General features: G+C 39.5%; 2 protein-coding genes across 2 annotated transcripts; both read right to left on the bottom strand.

Moving 5' to 3' along the window:
* Positions 1-958: 958 nt before the first annotated feature.
* LOC140925558 (extracellular calcium-sensing receptor-like) lies at positions 959-8951 on the bottom strand. Its single transcript, XM_073375495.1, has 2 exons — positions 8943-8951; positions 959-3725 (listed from the first exon to the last, which is right to left on the bottom strand). Exon 2 carries the CDS (start codon positions 3704-3706, stop codon positions 959-961), a length of 2748 nt encoding a protein of 915 aa, XP_073231596.1. The 5' UTR covers positions 3707-3725; positions 8943-8951.
* Positions 8952-13647: 4696 nt separating this feature from the next.
* On the bottom strand, positions 13648-22956 carry LOC140925557 (uncharacterized). Its single transcript, XM_073375494.1, has 2 exons — positions 20260-22956; positions 13648-16321 (listed from the first exon to the last, which is right to left on the bottom strand). Exons 1-2 carry the CDS (start codon positions 22931-22933, stop codon positions 13662-13664), a joined length of 5334 nt encoding a protein of 1777 aa, XP_073231595.1. The 5' UTR covers positions 22934-22956; the 3' UTR covers positions 13648-13661.
* Between the last annotated feature and the right edge of the window lie 472 nt (positions 22957-23428).

Here is a 23428-nt window from a genome sequence, read left to right as displayed (position 1 = left end):
TCTAGAAAGGCTAAATAGTTTTGATGATTCTTCATTCACCAATGATTTTAAAAGTTTTTCAATTGACTTCCCTTCCCAGACTTGGCTATATATTATCTCTCAAAAAAAGATCCGGAAATGTTCAACAATAGTGGCAGAAAGAGTCTTGAATGTATCTGGCAAGCTGTACACAAATGTCTTTAACCACACAACGAGGAAAAACAACATTCTTATGATCCTCTCGTAAAAATGGCGTGAAAAAAAAGACACTTTTAAAAATCTTCAGGCTTTCCTCATCTTTAGGACACTGAAGTGTGCTTTTCCCATTTCAGCGTTTTTCAGGCCCATTCCTTGTGATATTCCTGACACAGAGAGGAACGTAAAGAAATCCTGTTTATATAAATAGCAACTTTATTGAAGTCTTAAAATGCTGATTTCACTAACAGAGGTATTTTACCTTCAAAACAAGTCGCATTATTAAAGAAGATTCGCGTTGTAAAATAACAAATTAGGAACTAGACAACTTCTTCGCTTAACAGTACGTAATGGATATATTTCATATTTTGCGACCACTGTAGGAACCATAACAGGAGTCATTTAAACTTGGATTTCGGACCCCAGTCTTTGGTGGGATTCTGGATTCCTTAAGCTGTATTCCGGAGAAGACAGACAACCCCATTAAGTACATTTTTGATCTTTGATGGCTTATAATCTATGATAGTCGACGGTAGATGGTTGAGACCTCAATATTTGCAGCCGTTAATAGCTGACAGTTATAGGCTCGACAATAAAGTCAAGACTTAAGGCAATACTCTTCCTACTTGGTGTGAAGACTTTTTTAATATTACTGCGCGATACATTTCCGATTAAAATCAATGACGGTATCTGCAAGAGGCTTCGGTGGGCTTTGGTAGACGTGAAATGGGCTTTTACAAAGCTGTTATTCGGGAACAAAATACATTGGTCGAACATTGGACACTTAGTTTCCTTTACGGTTTTGAATTTGGAAGATTCTCGTAGACACGTTTACTGAAAGCAGTGACAGACAGAGCTTGCTTTCAGGAGCCCCTGTGTTTGCTGGTTCCTTAGCGGTATTAGTCACTCCAGCATTACTGAGCTTGGGAGAAGCTCTTGTTTCTGACACACTTTCAAACGAGAAACTTGACACTTGGGACCTGACGTATTGCACAGTGTTCTGCTGGGGACGGAAAAGAATAATGTAGACTCTGGGTCCAAACATGCAACCCAACAAACCAAACGCAGATACTAAAGTCGTTAAACAAGACACCAGCGTTACATACCAGCTGTCGAAAGAAAACACCACAGGGTAATATGCTATTGATGACAATAGTAGAATGTACATGGAGAATCCTATGTATTTTGCCTCGTTGAAGTTTTCAGGAATTCCCCTTGCTTTGAAAGCGTAATAAGTACACAAGAGAGCCACGGTTAGTAAGTAAGAAGAAACGGTGATGAACATCGCGAAGCCGATGTTTCCGTAATAAAGTTTGCACACAAAAAAAATGTACTGGTCTAAACGGATGATCTTTTCACTCCCAGGAGGATCGACCGACATCCACAGAACTAGAAGGGATATTGGAAGTGCATTTACAACAGAAATAAAGATCAATTGTCTTTTTAAAGTATTAAAACAGGGTCTTGACAAATGTGCCACTTTGTCAACCTCAAAAACGCTTGTGATCCGCATCGTTTTTAGGAAAAGGACCGTTACACAAAGATTGAGAGCAAAATAACGCCAGAAAGTTGCCGCACTGCAAAGTAAATTGCTGGGCTCAGAATGTTCGAGGACGGCTAATATAAAGAGAGCTGAGATGCCAAATAGCAACAGAAAAGAGATCTCTCTGTTAGAAGCCTTCACGATTGGGGTGTTGTAAAAATTGATGAAGATACCGAAAACTAACAACGTGAGAATAAATCCTATCGAAGCTATAAAGGTTATTGCGATTCCAGAGGCGGTTGTGTGCGTGATGTTGATGATCGGTAATTTTTCACACTTATTTTGCTTATCGTTTGATTTTGTCTCCGAGTCACATTTTGTGCAATTGGTGGATCCGTTCTCAGTACTGACAGTTCCCTTTGGACACTTTATGCAGTCCCAGCAACATGGCGAGGTGATTTCCCTCCTGGTACCAGGCAAACATTCTGATGAACAGAACGATAGCGGGGTGGACAACTTTTTCCATCGTAACCTGGACATATTTAACATAAGTTTGGGTGTATCGTTCTCGTTCCAGCCTCCAATCCAAACATTTTGACGGGCCTCGTTTGTGGTTGAGTCAAATTGGAAGTTTATGATGTCGTATGAAGCACTTAAAGGATCACCAAACTTGTCAAATTGCACTTTTCCTGTCCAGCCGTCAAAACTAACATTTCTGATATATTTCTCTAGGTAACTTCCTTTGACAGTTTGCTCGACCGAAGGACACTTATCTCCCTTGCCAACACCATGTGTAGTAGGAGAACAGCTGTAAATGTTATCCAGAGCATGTCCAATAGCATAAACAGCGTCTATGAGATAGGATACAAAGGGGCTGCGCACCTTTGGTAGGGCATGATGTAACGTCAGATTTGTCTCGCAAGGTGCGATCCCAGAATCGTTGGATTTCGTGGCTGAACAGTTGAATTGTAATCTCCAGAACTCTTCCCACCAAACTGTTCCTCTTTCAACGCTTTTTGCGGGGGTGATCATCTTAAGGTGCTCTTCAAAATCAGGAACGTGGTGGTCACGTGGCTTTATTCCTAAAGATCCGTTAAGTATTGTGAAGTGAGACTCAAGAAATACTGCTTCCCCAGCGGTTAGTGCGTCGCTAAGTATCCAAGTCTTTTCTTCAAGATTTTGAGCTGTTGCTTCTGCAAAAAACGCTCTTCCGTAACCACCAGAAAGCCAAACGATGATCACTGCGATTTCAGTCTTCCGTTTAATATGGAGAACAATTTGCTTGATTTTCTCCCCACTGCCTAGTCTCGGAATATACTCGGAAAAAGCAATGCAGAACGTTTTTCTGTCGTAGGACTCTTTTTCGAGCGCCGAAATACCGTTCCGTCCATAAGAATCGTCTAAACCGACAGCCGCCACGTATGTCCAGTTAAAGCGTTCTATGATGTCTGCCATAACTTCTCCTTGCCAGTTGTCTGGTGGAACTATTCTAAAAAAATCTTTATACATTTGTGAACTCAACTCCACGCTTGTTGCACTCGGGCTGATAGCAGGAATGTCGGAAACCTGAAGAAGACTTCCTACTAGCACCGCAATTCCAGAACTGAAAGGACCAACAAGTGCTGAGATGGACTTGGGTCTGTTGTTTGTGACGTAGTCATTGGGTGATAGGCTGTCTTTTTGATTAGACATGCACACTGGATCACCCTCACGCATCAAGTCATAGGCTATCTTCATGGCCAATGCATGGCTTCGACAACAGTCTCTTAAGTCGTAGCCGATTGTTACGTTCGGTAGAAGAGTGGAGTCCTTGTTAATTCTCTCAATGGCGTAGATTATAGCCTCTGCGTTTCCTAGTCCTATGGTAGAAAGCCTGTTACATTGATCACCAGTTTCAGAATAGTGGATATTGAGCATACCACCAATTACTACGTCGCCATCTTTATAGGTTTTGCAGTCATGATTAGAAGTTGTTTGTTGAAGAAACAGCATTATAAGGAGTGAAGGTCTCAAGATGCACCACAGCACTTCCTTTTTCGACCACGTCATTTTTTTTGTGCGGTTCGCCCTGAAAGAATCATCGAAATAAATTTAATCCTGCCAACAGTTTCAAGGAAGAACCTTGTCCGCAATTAAGAACCCAACTACGGTCAAATATGTATTGAGAAAAATTGTATTAAGGTGCCATAACTCTATTTTCGCCGCAGAGGCTGGGCTACTGGGTATTCCAATGAAAATAAAAATGATCAAAAGTGAAAAAGAAACAAGAAAAAAACGAGAGTAAGATGTAGGAGTCGACTTTTCGGTGTCATTGTAAGGGCAGTGTAAAGACTATAAATAAAGTGACAAATAATTCGAATACATTCAACTTAGTTTCGAGTCTCCAATAATTAGCATATCAACAAAGTTAATTTCCCCTAAACAAGGACTTAAACACGAACGCATTAATGCAGGTAGCGCTTCAACGTGTATCCTGCACTACACTGGTTACATTAAAACTTCTAAGCAACACAACTGGGGGCCTTATTTCTCGCACTTTAAAATAACTTTTTCGTCAAATACCGTCTTAACAGTTGGCTTAAAGGCTAAAAACGTGATCCAACCGATGTTCATCAGCAACAAATTAAATGAAGACTTTAATGTGCAAGAAATCAAGCCTACTAATGTGCTGTTTATGCTTCAATGTAACCTGTGTGATGCAAGATACAATTATGGGATACAATCGGCGCCACCTGCATGAACACGTTTGATGGTCGCAGACAGAAATCGTCACCCATTTACAAACACTTTGTAAATGAACACGATGCAGCAACACCAAACTTATCTGCCTTCGTGACAAGTTCCACGTGCTTGGAAAACGCAACATAAAATTCGACTGTCTCATTAAATAGATATTTTTTATTCGCAATCATACACCGTCCTTGAACTAGAAAATTGACTCGTGCATGCTAAAGTATTTGTTTAAGGAATTTACCTTTGTTAGCATGCTAATTATTCTAGGCTCGAAACTCTTTAAATACATTTGAATGATTTATGTTCTATATAGTTTACATAGTAAAGGCGTTACGATGACATCAAAACGTCGCCTTTTTTGCTCTTATTTACCTGTTTCTGTTATACTAAAAAGAGAAATAATTTTAAAAAGGGGAAGGCCTTTCGTTGTCTGTTTGTCCTTCCGATCTCCCTCCCTGCGCTGCGCTTTATTTTTACCTTCTCCCTAACACCCCTAAGACACAAAGAGGCCTCTGCAGAGGAAAGAGCCCATAACCTAATTCTTTTTTATTTTTCTATTCAAAGTACACATTACTACGAGAACCTCTGCGAAAAAGATTTGAACACAAAGAGATTTTTTACAAGAATGGTTTTGTAATTTCCAGATCTCTTTTGTTAATTCAGTGTAAATTAATTTCAAATTGGTAAAGGAAGTTTCAACAGGAATGAACCTCCAAAGTTGTCAGTTTGCTAGAAGTATCAATCAGTCGGGCAAGTGGCACGTTTAGATTCTTTACTACACAACTGGCCATCTCATCTTTTAAAACTTGTTCAAAATCGTTCACTTATAACTGTTTTTTTAAGAACGTCAACCCACAGGGGTCCTTCTTAGAAGGATTTGACGTTAGGTCGAACGCGGAACATAGTGCCAAGAGTTTCTTACAAGTACGAAACCAAACTCACCAGAAAATAGAGCAACGTTGGTTTTCACCTTGAAGCCACAAATGTAAAAATTGACGTAATAACCCCCACAAATGTAATAAAAATTTAGCACAAATGTAATAATGCACTCAAATGTAATACAAATTGACCGCAAATGTAACCCGGCAAATGCTATTCAAGCCGTATATCCTCGACAGAACGCTGCCCTCAATATAAGTCGAACAAAAATAAGCGCCTTGGCGCTCTTTCGAAAAACACAATATCCTATCGCAATTAATCGAAAGAGCGTCAACCTGAATAGCCTTGGCATCAAAAACAAAAAGGCGCCGCGGCGCTCTTTCGTCAAATACAATTTTTACTGCATTTAATCAACATGGCCCTCCGAGTAAGAGTCGCACATGAGAGGAAGAAGACTGAATAAATATACGCCTCGGCACTCTTTCGAATAAACATATTTTTCTCCTACATTCAACCCAATCAAGCGAGAGTGCTGCATTTCCCAGCAATACGGCAGGGCTTATTAATTTTTGTTTATCAAATTAAACCTTTTAAGATGTTCATTACCATTGCTGATGTAGGCTTGGAGCATATTGTTATGAGTTTAAACCTCGTTTTTTTTTTAACTTTCATTTCTTCTAAAGAGTATGGTATTTAGATTAGTGATGAAAATAAATAATTGTTATATAGCTACTGATGAAATACCAGGATTTTTCCTTTTACTAAAAAATCATATCCTCATCGCGCACAGTGAAGATACTTTTTTATCTTTCACGTGTGAGGATATTGGATTAAATTCAATGGAATTTTTTCGAAAGAGCGCTACGGTGCTTGTTTTTGAGCTTTCTGGCGTTTGAATTCTCCTTCTTAAATTTAAATTAAGGGTGACACTTTTTCGAGTATATATATGGTTTGGATAGTATTTGACGGTTTTATTACATTTGAGGTCAATTTTTATTACATTTGAGGGCTTTATTACATTTGTGGTCAAGTGATTACATTTGTGGCTTCAACACACCTCCTTTATTGGGATCTTATGTATACTACTTTTCTGTCAATGCATTGACAATGTCTCCTATTTTGACTATTTGCTGTCATAAAATTTGGAGGAATTCAAGGATATAAGGCAGCATCACGGGCTTACTGCAATTTAAACCTACTTAGATTAAGATACGATATCAAATGTGAATCACCCTGGAATTCCCTTTCAGAACATTTACTCACAATTACTGCCGGAAGAAACTGTGAATGAATTTGACCAAGAGAGGATAAAGGGGATAGAGAAGGAATCCCTCATACACACCCTATTTCATAGGTAATTCGTCTCGAGTTATTTTTAGAATCGCGATTAAGTTACCTCGCGCGCAGCGTGGATGTTTCGTGGAGGTTCGCACGAATAAACGCCGTGCAAAACATGTCAGGAGAAAGGCAATGAAAGCGTAAAGAGATCGAGAGCATTCCTGAATATTTAAGCGAAATGAGACGGCGCTCACCGGGGAAAAGGGAATCGTTGGACTCTTTAACAACCCGTGAAATCAGTTTGACTCGAAGTTGTCGTAACCTCAGTGCTTTAATAAAATGAGAAATTTCGCCGGTCTAATGAAACTGGTCGTTTGTTCAATAAAGCAAGTGGTACGCCAAGTGTTATTTTTGTTGAATAATAAAAGACTAATAAAAGAACAAATATCAAACCAGAAATTGCTCTCTTCAAACTGTAGATTATAAATGATCCTGAGAGAATATTCAGTGTGTTAAGGATTTCCCTGCCGTACTGTTAGCTCTATACAAGAGAAGAAGGGCGATTCTTTTTGAGTTTCCGTTCCGCTGACACAGCTTTAGCAGAAATCTCTCTGTAGTCGTTTTCGTCGACAAAACGAATAGCAATATCGCTCTCCGTGTCTTCCGCCAGTGTGTTCTGCGTCAGTTCGTGAAGAACGCGTGGCTCTGAGCGTGGGTCATCCACGCGGAACACATTCGCGCTATGTGATTGGCTGTTGTCTAATCCCCCTTGGGATCTGTGGTCTTAAAAATAACTCGAGACGAATTACCTATCAAATAGGGTGTGTATGGGGGATGCCTTCTCTGTCCCCATTATCCTCTCTTGATTTGACCCAAGGCCGGAAATTCGCTAGAACTTTTTAAAATTCTCACCTCATTTATCTGGTCATCTTTATTGCTTTGTGAGTAATCTTAGAGTTGACTTTTAGGAATTGTACCCTTGTTTGTTCTTAACACAATCAAAGGAACGCAATGAGTGTAACAAATAAACGCCAACAACTTATAGAGTCCACTCGATTACAAACAAAAGCTCTTCATATAGGGAAAGCTGTTTCAATTAACGCACGTGGTTGGATTTTATAATCTCAGGCTTGGCTTACCTTAGAAGACCGCAAGACCATGTGTAAATCGTGAGTTAATTTCGTTCATACCTTCAACACTAAGTTGTTATGCCAGAAAATGGAAGAAAACGTCACAAACGTTTACCTTTGTGACTTTCGGACTGAATAATTGCTTCATCAGTGGCTGAGTTAAGTAATTTTTCATCAAATGGTTCAGATTGCCACGGTCTTGTCCTGTAGCGATGTATAAAAAAATATACACTAGGCGAAATTTAATTTGTTGACGACTTTTTAATTATCTTGTCTAAACAATTCGGATTGAAAACATTAAAAATAGATAAGGATAACTTAGAATCTCTGTGGTGGGAGGTAGTTGAAAACGGAAGTGATTCAAGACGGACGTCATCAAGTTGTTTGAACGCCATATGGTGGTTTTCGGTTGAGTGTAGAGTTTTCGAACATTCCTCTAACAATATCGCGCACGCAACAGTATTTCATGTGCGGGGCTGCTGCTTTGTATAGAAAAGCAGGATCGAGGAGGTCCATGGTAGGTCGTGGTGCTACAGGCTTCCATGCCCCTTTGTTTTAGGTTTGCGACGCAGATAACAGATTTCGTTTGGCAAAGAACAAAATGATATATCCCCAAAAAGAAACAGTCTGAGACAATTCAACAGCCATTATGTGGTTATGCAGGTTCATGTGACTACAGGTTGGATGTCTGTAAGCTAGGATCGATGCAGAGGATTACCTAATCTTCAGTTTGGTATCAACCTTATCATGAAAAACAATTTTACTTACAAAACTCACGCGACAAAGGTTGCATGATATTGCTACCTTGATCATATGTCCTCATTGAACCAAAAATAAAACTGATGTGAACGGATGCCAAAGAAAGGACATTTTCCTTTGCTTCGTACGTTGGCAACTTAATTCAAAAGCTGATTGCAATGTATTAAAATATCTTTAACATATATCTATGTCAGAAAAAAAATAATAATGAATTTCTTACTGTTTGAAAAACGAGCAAGAGTCAAAAACCTGATAATACCCTACCGCGAGTTTTTTGAACGGCATCAAAATCCCTGATATAGATTAACTCATTCTTACACTAATATATTTAGATTTGGGGTTATTTTGGTGTTAAAAATCTGATACAAATACACTCATTAAACATTAATTTACTTTGTTTTTTCTTTATGAGTTTTTTTTAAGTGCTTTTTATGTTTAGCTAAATACCTCTGCCAGCAGTGGTACATGTACGCCAGTCAATTAGAGGAAAAGTAACCTCTACTCACCTACAATTGTTATTCTTTTCTAATACTTGTATTAATCTTTGACTAGTAGTACCACTCACGAGAGAATGGTTACACGATATTGCTACCTTGATCGTTATGTCCGCATTGAACTAAAAATAAAGCTGATAGAAGAATGAATGCCAAAAAAAAAGGATTTTCCTTACTTTCGTAATGTATTTAAACATCGTTAACATCTGAGCTCCGGATGAAAAATAAATTTCGGTTTTTTTTTTTATGCTCAGCCAATTCTCAACGAGCAGTGGTAGTGCATGTACGCCAGTTCATTTCGAGGAAAAGTAACCTCTGCTTAATACATTTGTAATTCTTCTCTATTACATTTATTAAATCTAGAATAGAGAAAAGGCATCTGGTGAAACTGAACAACTTAAGGAAATATTATATCTTTCTGAAAATAATAATGATAATAACAATGAATTGATAATAATAATAATAATAATAATAATAATAGTAATAATAATAATAATAATAATAATAATAATAATAATAGTGAGGCAAACCGGTTGTGGTCGTGGATTTGAACTAGGGACTGCCGAGAACTAATCCAGCTAGCGGTCAGGAAAGGACTTGAAGTCGGGGTCCCCGAACAACATATTTGTTATTATTCTATATTTGTTATTATTCTATATTACAACAAAGTAGCCCCGTGAAGAGGAGTCGTAATAAAGTGTTTTGTATTGTACTACAAGTCCAACGCTTAAACCGCTCGGCCACACTAGCACAAAACGTAAGGGGGAAGCACCCTGGCTCCTCTTCCTGCGTCTTCCCTGCACAAGCAGACCAAGCTGGAGTTGGACATGGGATGACAAATGTGCTCTGTCTGAGGTGTTCCGCTGTGTTCGTGGGCGTTTAAGAGTTTACGTTGGATGTCGCTTACGCAGTAGCTAAATTTTAGAAAGCGGCGACTGTTGATTCCTCTTTTTATTCCAGAAAGTCTATAACTTCGTGGCAGCGGTTATTATAGCTAAATTCGTTGTATCGCGCTGCGAGTTTGCAGACTTTGAAGGAATTTTGTGTTTTTCTGTTCCGTCAATCATCTTAGCGGACCTTTGTTTGTTTCTGTGTTTCAAGGTTCGCTGCTTGTGATCGCCGTGTTTCGCACAGTTTTAGGCAATGATCGACTAGTTTTCTTCGAAACTAATTTTATGATCTTTCTTATTCTTGTCTCTTACAAGAATAAAGCAATATCTACCTCGTTCCCTCAACAAAAATTCTACTCATCATCGCGTTTTCCTTCGTTATTCTTGAGCAGTTTAGGGTCATTCTCAGTTTTCTTTCTGCGCGCCAAGCTGGGCGAGAACGTTGAATTGTGATTTGCATTAGGAGCAACCCAACTCAAATGATTGACGGAAAAGAAAAAACCCATTCACACGCAGCGCCATACAACGAATTTGGCTATAAGAAATCATCAATGGAGCAGATGCGACTTAAAATTAATAGTAGGTTAAATGGGTCGTTGTATTTCTGTTAGTAGGATGGTAGTATTTAAAGGCATTGGTGCTTGTCAGTCAAGGGTTTTGTACGGAGAGAATGTTGTGTATAACAGATACAATGTTGGACGAATTGTTTGCATGTTCTCGTTTAGCAGGTGGCCTTAAAACCATATGGTAAAATAATCTACTGCAACACAGTAGTAGCGGTGATATTTACCTTTGTTCCGAAGAAGATTTCAGGACATTCCTCCAGAAAATTCTTCAGCACACAGCGATCGATTCTGTCAACTGGATCACACCGTTCCTCTAACAACGAACTTGGAAAAAAACAGATGACGAAGCTGCGGTTACTCACGAGAAACACTATCGACTATTTTTGAGTTGAAAAACCAATTAACTCTCAAAAAGTAAAATACAACCACAAGAAATGATCAACATCACATTTATTTTCCCTAAAACGAACTACGAATATAGTGAGCATTACCCCTTACGGGTGTTTTTCCTGTTCCAATAAAAGCAACATGACGTAGATCTTAGAATAAACAACTGGCGACAAAATTAGTTTGGGCATTTTTGTCCTGAACGTCATATCTCAATTTTTGTATAACTATGTTGACTACTTCAAAAGGGAAAACGTAAATTTTCATATTGTAGCAAATATTTTAGTTTTTTTGGATTTCTATCAGCACTTACAATACTGCAAGCTGCCATGGCGAGCCAACTTTTCATACATTTCGTTACAAAACTAGGCCAACCGTTTAAATGAGAACCAAGAAGTTGGCTCAGCTATGAGGAAGACCCGCCTTTTCTCCTCATAAAACTGTTGTGGCTCATGTATGGCCAGCCGGATCGTCAATTCAGTCGAGCCAATGCAAGTTCATCAGGGAATGCGCGAGTGCTGATGTTAGCTCTTGTCTCGGGCAAAAGGTCACAATTTTGCTCATATATACGCTAGGTAAAGTTGAACTTTCTGGGAGGGTGACGGTCTTTCCCAGAGCAACTTTCCTCCACATAAACGGGCCCTATAAACGGTACTTTACCATGTGAAGTTTAAATAAATTCTCTCTCTTCAAATAAAGCCCTAGGGCTATATTGCCGGCCCTGATCGAATCCTAAAGGTTACCCTTAAGTATATTAATTAGAAAGGCCAACCCAGAAAGCCACCGATCCTTCAAAGTTTTAGGTGGTAAAAGTAATACCAGTATTTAAATATAATAACCCGAATAACTGCAGACCAAGTTCACTTTGTCTATCATTTATTCTTTTATTGATGAACACGTTATATAATCTCTCAGTCTCAATATGGCTTTAAAGTTTAAGGGCCTGTTCCACCCAACACAACTTTAATAACATTGTCAATAACACATAAGTCATGATATTGATAAGAGATTAATATAGTCCTGTTGCGTATTTAACGATTTAAAAAAAGGCCTTTTACACTGTAGATCAGTATATATAGTGGTTATGCACGTCTTGGCTGATGGGAAACAATTAAATCTCCAAAATCAAATTTTATGACTATTTGATTGTAACTAATTAAAAACAAATTGATTTCATTGTAAACATAAAACCTTAAGACGCGATGATGTAAATTCCTTCATTTCCTTACAAAGGAAAGACTATGATAAGTACCTTTTCATTCTTTTTGACCCAAAGCTCACTTGGAAGCATCACCCCGTGAAGCATTAGAGATCAGCAGCATGATCTCTTGGAATTCTTGCAAAATTTAAGACATTACGTCTTCCTGGCACTATTTCTATGGACATACATCGATCTTTGATCCCGCCGCGTATATAGATTATGATATTGCTATGTGGGGCCAAGTTGCTCTATTAATACATCTTGGGGAACCGGATAATTAAAATTATACAAAAAAGCCCTCCTATATTAGTTGAATGTATGCCCACTGCGCACCATCCATATCGTCCCATTGGATTTTTAATCTTTAAATCAATCTGTTTTATTATGCATGGCGTCTCCGATAGGACAGAAAAGACTACTAGGTTTCAAAGACTTGGGGAAATAATTTTTGGAAAAAACACATTTTATAGATTCGGTGTAAGAATATAAAGTGGAATAGTATTTCCTTTCTGGATGAATTTGAACCCTCTTTTACACAAAGGCTTCCTAAAATGAGCCTATTCTTCTTTTCTAAAATTGTAGGATTAATTTAGGTTTACACATCCACTTTTTAGATAAATTAAGAAACTTGCCGGTAATGTACATCTGTCAATTATTTTTAAATATTTTGTATCTCCTTGTAACGCTTAAAAATTTTGTTTTCTTTTCTCTTTTTTTCTTTTCCAGTGTCGATTAGCTTACAAAAGCTATCATTGCGAAGAGAAGATATTTAAGGGCCATTTACACGACAGCAAAATGGATCCACAACCATCAGAAAAAGTGGTACAGGTACTGCTAAATGTTATAAAGAAACACTGGAGTTTTCACAGTGCCACAGGTGCCTATAGCCCTCTGAAAACGCCAGTTTTTTTTATTTATAAATTTAGCAGTTAACTGTCCCCGACTTTTTGACGGGGTCTGGACCAGATTTTTCTTTAGTTTAAATTTACCTTAAAATTTGTTGTTGTGTTAACGAGTAAATAATGGATAAATACGTAAATAAACGTTTCTCACGTTTTGAATACCCTACTCTACTTCAAATGGGAAAAGGCAAGCTTTCCGTCACCCGCAAAACCTAAACTTTAAATAGAATCTTCGAGCATAATAAGAGGTATTGGCAAGCAATATATTATTATGAATTGAATTTACCATAACCAAAATTAGATATATACGAGGAGGACGTCAACAGAGGTAAGTGGTTAAAATGTGTTATTAACAAAACATACTATCAAAAATTTTGAATTTGAAAGCCAACTTTTTTCTCAAGACAAGTGCACACAACAGGAAGAAATTATCAGCATCTTATTTATCCTCTCCAAAAAAAAAAGAACAATCTGATTAATATAAAGGGAAACCTAAATAGTTATCGATATTTTTTCCTGCACTAATCTCAAAATACACTATCTGCAAAAAAAATATTTCTCACGTTTTGCATCAGTACAATATCTACTCGTGCAAAAGGAAACGGGAAGCGTTGCCTCCCGGCTGCATTGACAAATGATTACAACAAACGTCACAACAAATATTTCTCGAGAAACCCTTGATAAGGAATCCCGTTTTGTCCGTTTTTAGGTATTTTGTTGGACAATTCAAAAAGCACTGTTTTCTTTAATTATGTGTTCTTGACAACTCATGGGGTTTAGTGGAATTAAACCTCTGAGGCCTTAGCTCCGGATACGATGTTAAACGAGAAGTTCGACACCTGCGATCTGACGTAATTCACGGTGTTTTGCTGGGGACGGAAATGAAGAACGTAAAATTTGCGCCCGAACAAGCAACCCAACAAACCAAACGATGTTACTAATGTGGTAAAGCAAGACACCAGTGTTACGTACCGGCTCTCAAACGTTAACACCACTGGGTAATATGCTATTGATGAAAGTAGGAGAATGTACATAGAAAATGCTATGTATTTTGTCTCGTTGAAGTTTTCTGGAATGTTTCTTCCTTTGAAAGCGTAATACGTACACAAGAGGGCTACAGTTAACGTGTAAGCGCAGACTGCGACGAACAGGGCGAGCCCGATGTTGGTCTCAAATGGTTTGCACACAAGAAAGACGTACTCTTCGAAGCGGATGATATTTTTACGGCTTGGGGGATCGAAAAAGATCCACAGGGCAGGTAAAGAAATGGAAGCTAGATTCATGACTGAAAGAAAAATGAGTTGCCTTGTAAAGGTTTTGCAACACGGTGCAAACAACTGCGCCACTTTATCAACCTCAAACACGCTTGTTATTCGCATCGTTTTCAGAAACAGAACTGTGACACAAAGATTGAGAGAAAAATAGCGCCAGAAGGTTTTGGCACTACAAAGAGAATTTCTGGGTTCCAAAAGTTCAAGAACCGCAAGAATAAAGAGGAATGAAATTCCACACAGCAACAGACAAGAGATCTCTCTGTTAGAAGCCTTCACAACTGGGGTGCTATAAAACTTCATGTAGCTGCCGCAAACTAACAATGTGAAAACAAATCCGATGGAAGAAATCACCGCTAGGATGATTCCAACGGTGGTTGTGAGCTTGATGTTGACGACTGGTAATTTTTCACACAGTGTGCGCTCCTCGTTTGGCTTTGCATCTGATTCACACTTTGTGCAGTTGTCGGATCCGTTCTTGGCGCTGATAGTTCCTTGTGGACACCTAATGCAGTCCCAACAACATGGCAAAGTCATTTCCTTTTTAGTGCCTGGTAAGCATTCAGATGAACAGAAAGATACCGGATTTGAGAATCTTTTCCATCGCAAAAGTGATGTATTTAGCCTGAGTTTAGGAATCGCGTTCTTGTCCCAAGTCCCCACCTGCACCTTTCTGAGATATTTGTCTGTGGCTGATGAACGTTGGAAGTTTAAGATGCTGTATGATGCAGACAAAGCATCCCCAAACTTATCAAATTGCACTTTTCCAGTTAGACCATCAAAACTGACGTTTCTGAGGTATTTCTGTAGATCATGTCCGTTAACGGTCGGATTGATAGAAGGACACCTACTTGCATTCCGAAAACCTTGTTCAGCGATACAGCGGTAAATGTTATCCAAGGCATGTGCAATGGCGTACACAGCATCGATGACATACGATACAAAGGAACTTCGTAACTCAGAAAGCGCAAGGTGAAACGTGAGATTTGGTTTGCAAGGTGCAATCCCTAAATCAATTGATTTGGCAATTGAACAGTTAAATTGTGATCTCCAAAGTTCTCCTCGCCATTGCACGCCACCGTCATCACTTTTTGCAGGTGTGACCCTTTTAAGATGCTCCTCAAAAGACTGAACAGGATAGTCGTATGCAACTATTGTTAGAGAACCTTCAAGCAATTTGAAGCCGGGATCCAGGAGAAATGTTTCTTCGATGCTGTTTCCGTCTGTTAGTATCAAGGTCTTTCCTTGCATTTCTACTTTGTTTGCCTCAACAAAAAATGTTTCAAGATATTTGCCATAAAGCCAAACGATGATCACTCCGATTTTAGGGTGCATCTTAAGTTTGGCAATTGTCTGCTCTATCTTCTCGCGGTGGTCCAGGCGTGGGATTAAGTCATAAAAAGCAATACAGAACGTGCTTCTGCTGTACGACTCTTTTTCCAGCGCCAAAATCCCATTAAGTCCATAAGAGTCATCTAAGCCCACAGCCGCCACGTATGTCCACTCAAAGAGGTCTATGATGTCTGCCATGGCCTTTGCTAGCCACCTATCAGAAGGGGCTGTCCTAAAAAAGTCTTTGTAAAATTGTGAACTTAACTCTGTGCTAGTTGCAGTTGACGTAATGGCGGGAATGTCACAAACCTGAAGAAGGCTTGCCACCAGGATTGCGCTGGCGGAATTGTAAGGACCAATAAGCGCTGAGATGGGCTTGGATCCCAGCCACCTATTGAAACTACTCTTTACGGACGTTGTGGAGTTCGATTTATACATACATACTGGATCGCTACCACGCATGAAGTCATAAGCTATCTGCATGGCCTCCGCACTGCTGTCGCAATAATTTCTTATATCGTAACCGAGGGACACGTTTGGAAGAAGAGTGGAATTCCTGTTGATACTGTTAATTGCAAAAACAACAGCTTCGGCGCGTCCAAGTTCTTTAGCGGAAAAGTCACCCCATTGATAATCGTTGCCAGCCATGTTAAGACTAAATAGGCCACCTAACATTACATCGCCATCTTTATAGGCTCTCAACCCTTGGGTGCAAGATCTACAGTGTTCAAATAGCAAAACGAACAGAGGCAGTCGTAGGACGCAGAGGAAAGCCTCTCTTGTCCAAGTCATCGTCCTTATCCTCAGTGCCGCCTGGAATAAAATAATCGTTATGTTAAAAACTATTTTATGTAGCAACATTTGCTACTGACAAATTGTGGCGTCCGTGGTATATAACATGCTCTCCATAATAAGCCAAACTTTTGTTTTACATCAAGAAGTCCTTTTCAAAGGGGTTATCCATGATGTGCGCGCGAAGATGAGAGCGATTTTACCTGGTAGAAAATTAGCGTCCACTTTGGTTGAAAATAAAGTATATTAAGACCAGGTGAAAATGTGAGAGTAAATTATTAATAATGTTTATTCGTTCTTAGGGTGCTCTTTAATTGAAAGGGAAATTAATGTCAAGTGGGTAGACTTTCGGGCATCTTCAATAAAATTTCTTTTAGCTTCTGAGGCTAGAAAACAAAGATTGATGGAGTCGCCATTAGATGTTTGTTTTTAAGGCGAAATTCCCCCTAAATTGTCTTCCTTGCAATTTATCTTAAAATTGTGCCGTTGAAAAGCATTTCAATAATGCAACTGAGACAACTGAAGCTTTTCCACAAAGGATCTACAAGTTATATTCCCCTCTGCATGTATAACGTTGTATATAGTTTATAAATAATATTGGAATTGTTATATAGCATATTTAATTTTATTTTAACATATTTGCTCGAAGATATTAGCTCTACAGCTACTCTGTAAATTTCGAGCATAAATAAAGTACATGTATGTATGTATTTATGAGACAAGTACTCTCACACATTGCTTGCGTGATCAACTGGACCAACTACTATAATTTTAGTTAAAAAAATCTATTGCCTGTTGTTATTCGTTTCGTTAAGAACAATCATTCCCTTTGAAAAATTCATGCAATTAACTCTTTGCTCTTATTATTTCAACCTCTCGTTGTCGTCGCTTTTTACATTGCCGGGACAACTTCGTTATTAACTAAAAAGCATTTTTTCCTCGTCTTCTATTTTCTTACCGATATATTCAGGGCCATCACAATTGGCTAAGAGGGCTTGTCTGAGGTTTGATCTCAGAGGCCAGACCAGTACTCATAACGTTAGAAAACCCTAAAAAAATTAAAGTACTTCCTTCGTCCCACAAAAAGTTAAGCCCAGCCATGTGACTGATTACGTATAAATAGAGGGAACTGACAGAGATGGCCTCTAAAATGTCAAATGTCAAAGTTTTGTTTTGCCTCTTTTCCTCTATTCCTACTTTTTTAAAAATTTTTTCAAATAACTGTTACATATTTACTCGATGTTTTGTATTTGTCTTTCTGGTAGGTAATATAATCATGCATCATTATTTCCTCCGTTTCCTTTTTCTTTAAATTTCTCTTTGCAACGACTTTAAACAACATGGCCCAGCGTGTATGTCAAGGGCTAAGCATTGGGTAGGCAACAGCAACAACGAAGACAAACTATTTTTTGCCGTTTCTCCTCTAATTCTAGGCAAATCTTGTCAATGATTACCAATTTTGGTTCGGTTTTAAATGATGTTATGAGTGAAGAATGACGATTTCACCGGGTTTTACTGATTAAGGAAGAGAACGTCCAAACAGTGGCCTCAATTCGTTATCATATCCTTTGCAATAAGAACTGACATTGGCAGAGGCTTTTTTGCATTTGTTTTTCTTTGTATTGTTGCTAACCTTTGTAAATGATATCATTTTAACTCTTTCTTGGATTAAGTGCGTTCTGCTTTTAATTACAAAAGATGCTCTGCCATTGAACCTTTCGAAAACAACATCTTTCCCCTCAGTAACCAATATTTTCTTACCTTTAGTGGCCACAAGAATATGTTTTCTTCACCTTTCAGGCTCAAAAAGTTTCTCTTTTAAGTGTCCCAATTACAGTCAGAAATTAAAGAAAACGAAAAAGCCCTCGATTTAATCTCTAGCTGAAATCAGTTCACTGCCTCCAAGTAGAAAACTAAAAACACTTCAAAGTGACAAAAATGATTAAACCATTCTATGCTAACAGAAACGCATCACCCCTGCCTCAACTGTCATTAATTATTCGTGAATAGAAAACAAAGGAAATGCCCACCGCTATGTTTTCTTTTTTAGATAAATATATATATTGGACAATAATTACCGCTTGATAGCAATCGGAAAACAGCACGGGTACCTCTTGAGTCACTTTCGTGTTTTATTAAATGGCGGTTGTAGGGTCTGCATGTGTTCCTCCTGGAGCCACGAAGCTCTTAGAGACTTCTATTTCTTTGACCTTGGAAAACGCACTGTCATTGTTATTGTTTTTAGGGCCAGGAACATCGCTTGGGTCATTCATCTATTGTTGCTATCGGATCTAAAAAAAACTTCTGAGAGCTCAATTCCATCCTATTGCTCCGTTTTGTTCACCACCGTTATCTGTGGGTGGGAAGAGTTTATTTTGATTTATTTTTCTTTTGTTATCCCTAGGTTAGCTCTGTGTGAACCATTAATCCTTGTCAAATATGGAAACTGTTGTAACCTGTCATTGTTTTTGGGGCCAGTGACATTGTTTTGGGTCGTTTGGGTCATCTATTGTTTCTAACCTTTATGTACTTGAGTAAGTTTCTGAGAGCTTCACGGCCCCCGTTTGGTCCGTCTTGTTCACCACCGTTAGTTATGAAGGGAAAACGTTAATTTTGGTTTATTTTCGTTAAGCTGTTTGAAAAGCTCTGTACGAGCATGTGCTTGTAGTCTTTTAGGCCGTCGCTTGTAACAACCAACGCACCAAATAATATTTCCTCGTCAGCCCTACGTTAGCTCTTCTGTCCGGGCCTTTAGTCCTTGTCCAGTAATCCCCTGTCAGCGGTTGTAAGCTCCCGATAGCACCTGTCAGTTCCTTACGGCTCATGTCAGTACCTGGCCTCTCTTTTCAGTATCTGGCATTTCTTGTCAGTCCCTTTAAGCTCCTGACCAGCCTTCCCCTGTTAGCCCTTGTCGGGCCTTGATAACCATTCTGCAACCTTCAGCTAGTCCGCACTTTACTCGCAACCAAGACATCATCACTTCCCAAGCTGGCATTAGGCACTTCAAGTTAGATACCTAGGGCAACCGACTTCTGCCCAAAATGGGCAAAAGCTAACCTGTATCACGGCATTTTTGAGCCGGCGTTTTTTCGAGGCCGTTTCTGTTATTTTTTTTCAGGTTTTAGATTCTTAGATCACAGATTTTAAACTATGATAATGGAATGTAAATTGGTGATATGATGATTGCCGCTTAAAAGCTAGCCAAGAGTGTGTCCGCAGTTTTAGAAAGTCTATAAAGGCGTGAGCTTGTAAATTAGTGTTTTACGATCTTTTAATATTTTTATCTCATCAAAATTTTAGCCTATGATAGTGGAATGTAAATAGGTCATATATATGTTAATAAAGATTTTAGCTTTTTTTCAGGTTGAGATATTATTACCGATTCGCGGAGACCAGGGACAGTTTCTCAGGGCGGGTGGGATTATTATTCTTTCCATCCTGTCCCTGGATCTCCGAGGATGATTACCGTAAGTACCTTACTCAAAGTTACAATATTATATGGTACTGTACATTTTGTTGTACAGCATCCATCCTACTTTTGTTACGTTGGTATTTTTCCTCTGAACGTTCATTAAAATACCGCCAAATAACATAATGTACTTGTACGCCTTAACAATGCTGCTCAAAAGATTATATTTACTTGTAGCCGGTGGCTTGTGACCTCGACCCCAAATAGACGCCGGGACCTCGATCAAACGCCGGGGCCCTCATCAAACGCCCCAGGCTTTGATTTAAAAATCGGCAGTTTTGACCCGGCGTTTTTTTCGAGACCAGCGTTTAATCGGGGTCCGGCGTTTAATCGAATATGGTTATTCCTCAAAGTTATCCGCTGACCACTTGATAATCTTTAAGGTTTTTTCATGGTTAAAATGTGTAGATATGTATTATATAACAAATGGTCTAGGTTGAAGAGTCGCGTCTACAAGTAAATATGAATATGAATTAACTTTATGTGGTAAACGAAGGCTCCCTTATCATTCTGGTTTGCTGAGCTCGAAAGCACTATTAGTTTTTCCCAAGGCGACGGGTTTAGCCCAAACTTTTGTGCGTGATACGTGAAACGAATATTGTGATACTTGCGACCTGACGGATTCCATGGTGTTTTGCTGAGGATGAAAAAGAAGAATGTAGACTTTGGGTCCAAACATACAGCTGAGAAACCCAAATGAAATCACTAACGTAGTGCAACAAGACACTAGAGTCACGTACCAGCTCTCAAAAGCAAACGCCACTGGGTAATATGCCAGCGAGGAAAGCAACAAAATGTACATGGAAAATCCTATGTACTTTGCCTCATTGAAGTTTTCGGGAATGCCCCTTGCTTTGAAGGCATAGTACGTGCACAAGAGAGCGATTATTAACGTGTAGATACACACAGTTAGGAACAGTGAGAATCCGTTTTTGTTGTAGAACAATTTACACACCAGAAAGATGTGCTCATCTGATCGGATGATCTTTTCACGCCCAGGAGGATCAACACACATCCACAGTGCTAGCAATAAAAGGGCGGAAACGTTCATCAAAGATATAAGAATGGTTTGTCTCGTTACGGTCTTAAAACACGGAGTAAACAACTGCGCAACTTTATCAACCTGGAACACACTGGTAATTCGCATTGTCTTCACAAAAAGCACGGTTATGCAGAGATTGAGAGCAGAATAGCGCCAGAACGCAGCTATACTGCATTGTAAATTACTTGGAATGGCCAGCTCAAAACTGGACAAACCAAAGAGGGCCGCAATGCCAAGCAACAGTAAAAAAGACACTTCCCTGCTAGATGCTTTCACAATTGGAGTCTCATAGAACTTAGCGTAATATGCACAAACCAATGCAGTGAGAAACAATCCGATGATCGCTACAATTATCACGCCGATTCCAGTTGCCGATGTTACACCGATGTTGATGGTTGGTAAATGCTCACACATAGTGCGCTCCTTGTTTGGCTTTGTCTCCACGTCACACTCTTTACAGCTCTTTGATCCCATCTCGCTGCTGATAGTTCCCTGTGGGCATGTTATACAGTCCCAGCAGCATGGCGTGCTAGGCGCCTTCATAGTGCCAGGAAGGCATTCGGATGCACAGAAGGCTACTGGGCCTGACAAATTGTTCACTAAGGGGCTCCAACGCAAGCTGGTGGTATTTATCTTTAGTTTAGGATTGGCATCCTTGTCCCAGACGCCGACCAGAACCTTTCTGTGAGCTATCTCTGTGGTCGTTCGTCGTTGGAAGTTAATAATATCGTAGGAAGCAGACAAAGGGTCGCCAGAGCTGTCAAATCGTACATTTCCAGTCAAACCGTTAAAACTGACATTTCTGAGGTATTTCTGTAAATCGCTTCCTTTAACAGCAGGTTGCAGGGAGGGGCACTGACCTTTTATGGATGGGCAGAGATAGATACTGTTCAAAGCATGAGCTAGCGCGTAAACAGCGTCGATGAGGTAAGACACGAAAGAACTTCGTATCTTAGTTACTGCATGGTATGATGTCAGATTTGCATCGCATACTGCAACACCAGAATTTCTGGAATGTGTTGCTGAGCAGTTGAATTGCGATCTCCACAATTCGTCCCACCACACCAGCCCGGTTTCAACGCTTTTCGCCGGAGTAATCATCTTGAGATGCTCCTCAAAAGCCCGATCTCGGTAGTCACGTGGCTGTATGCCGAGAGAACCGTCTAGTATTTTAAAGCGGGGGTCAAGAAAGACTGCCTCCTCGGCTGTCAGGGCGTCACTTAGTATTAATGTCCTATCTTCAATGTTTTCATTTATTGCTTCCACGAAGAATGCTCTACCATAACCGCCAGAAAGCCAAACGATGATCACCCCAATGCTAGGCCTTAGCTTAATCTTGGCAACAGTTTGCTTGATTTTATCTTGATAGCCTAGTCGTGGAATAAACTCAGAAAATGCAACACAGAAGGTTTCCCTGTTGTACGATTCTTTCTCCAGTGCCCAAATACCATTTCGACCGTAAGAGTCATCCAGGCCTACAGCCGCCACGTATGTCCAGTTAAAAAGCTCTATGAGGTCTGCCATAACCTTTGCCTGCCAGTTGTCTGGTGGAACCGTCCTGAAGAAGTCTTTGTATAACTGTGAACTCAACTCTACACTTGTTGCAGTTGGACTGATGGCAGGAATGTCAGCTACCTGAAGTAAGCTTCCAACCAATACTGCGCTTCCGGAATTGTAAGGACCAACAAGCGCGGAAATGGGTTTGGAATTGACGTTCTTTGTGGCATTACCCTTTGCAGAAGAACTGACATTCCAGTCACACATGCAGCTGGTATCACTCTCTCGCATGAAGTCATAAGTTATTTTCATGGCCAATGCCGTGCTCTCGCAGTAGTTTCTTATGTCATAACCAAGTGTCACGTTTGGTAGCAGACTTTGATTTTCATTTATGCTCTCAATAGCGAAGATCATAGCTTCTGCGTGCCCCAACCCCATTGTGAAAAGTTCGTCACAGTGATCATTACTCCCAGCAAAGTGAAGATTGAAAAGGCCACCCAACATAACGTCACCCTCTTTGTAAGCTCTAACTTCGTGGTTGCAGAATGAGTAGGACGTCAACAGCAGCACCAAGTATCCTTGTGCTAAAAGAGTGACGAAGCTGGCCTGCCTTGTGTAGGCCTTCGCCTCCATTATTTTTGGTATATAATACATTAAGTACTCGGGTTCCTCTTTGAATAGCTGTTACCTAAAACGAGGTCAGATAAGGGCTGTTAAACATTTGGCCAGGATTAGGAATATACGAATATTTCTAAACACTGATGTACCTTCAAAATTACTAACCAGGAGAAAAAAGGATTAAACGTTCCGATCTATTTCTGTTATAAGCGGCCCGGGTTCGTCAATTGAGAAGTGTCACAAGTCGAAATGAAATTATTCAGAAGTTGACTTGTAACCATGTACATATGCTATTTTGATAAAGAAAATTAGTAGAAGAGAATTCTGGTTGAAGTATTTTTAGAAGTCAAATTCCTAAAGATTTGATGAATTGAAGATTTTTTCTTGTCTTGCCGGAGGCTTCTGCAGGTGAAATTTTTCAAATATTGGATTGGTACCTTATGTCATGAATTAGTGATTTAAGTAAAGCGTATTTGGTTAGCTCATAGTCAGATCTTTGGCTACTGAAGAACCTCCGCCAAAACCAAGCAA

Source organism: Porites lutea, chromosome 2 (assembly GCF_958299795.1).
Source record: "Porites lutea chromosome 2, jaPorLute2.1, whole genome shotgun sequence".
Lineage (NCBI taxonomy): Eukaryota > Metazoa > Cnidaria > Anthozoa > Scleractinia > Poritidae > Porites > Porites lutea.
The sequence above is the reverse complement of the archived record's forward strand: the minus strand, read 5'-3'. Positions and strand labels throughout refer to the sequence as shown.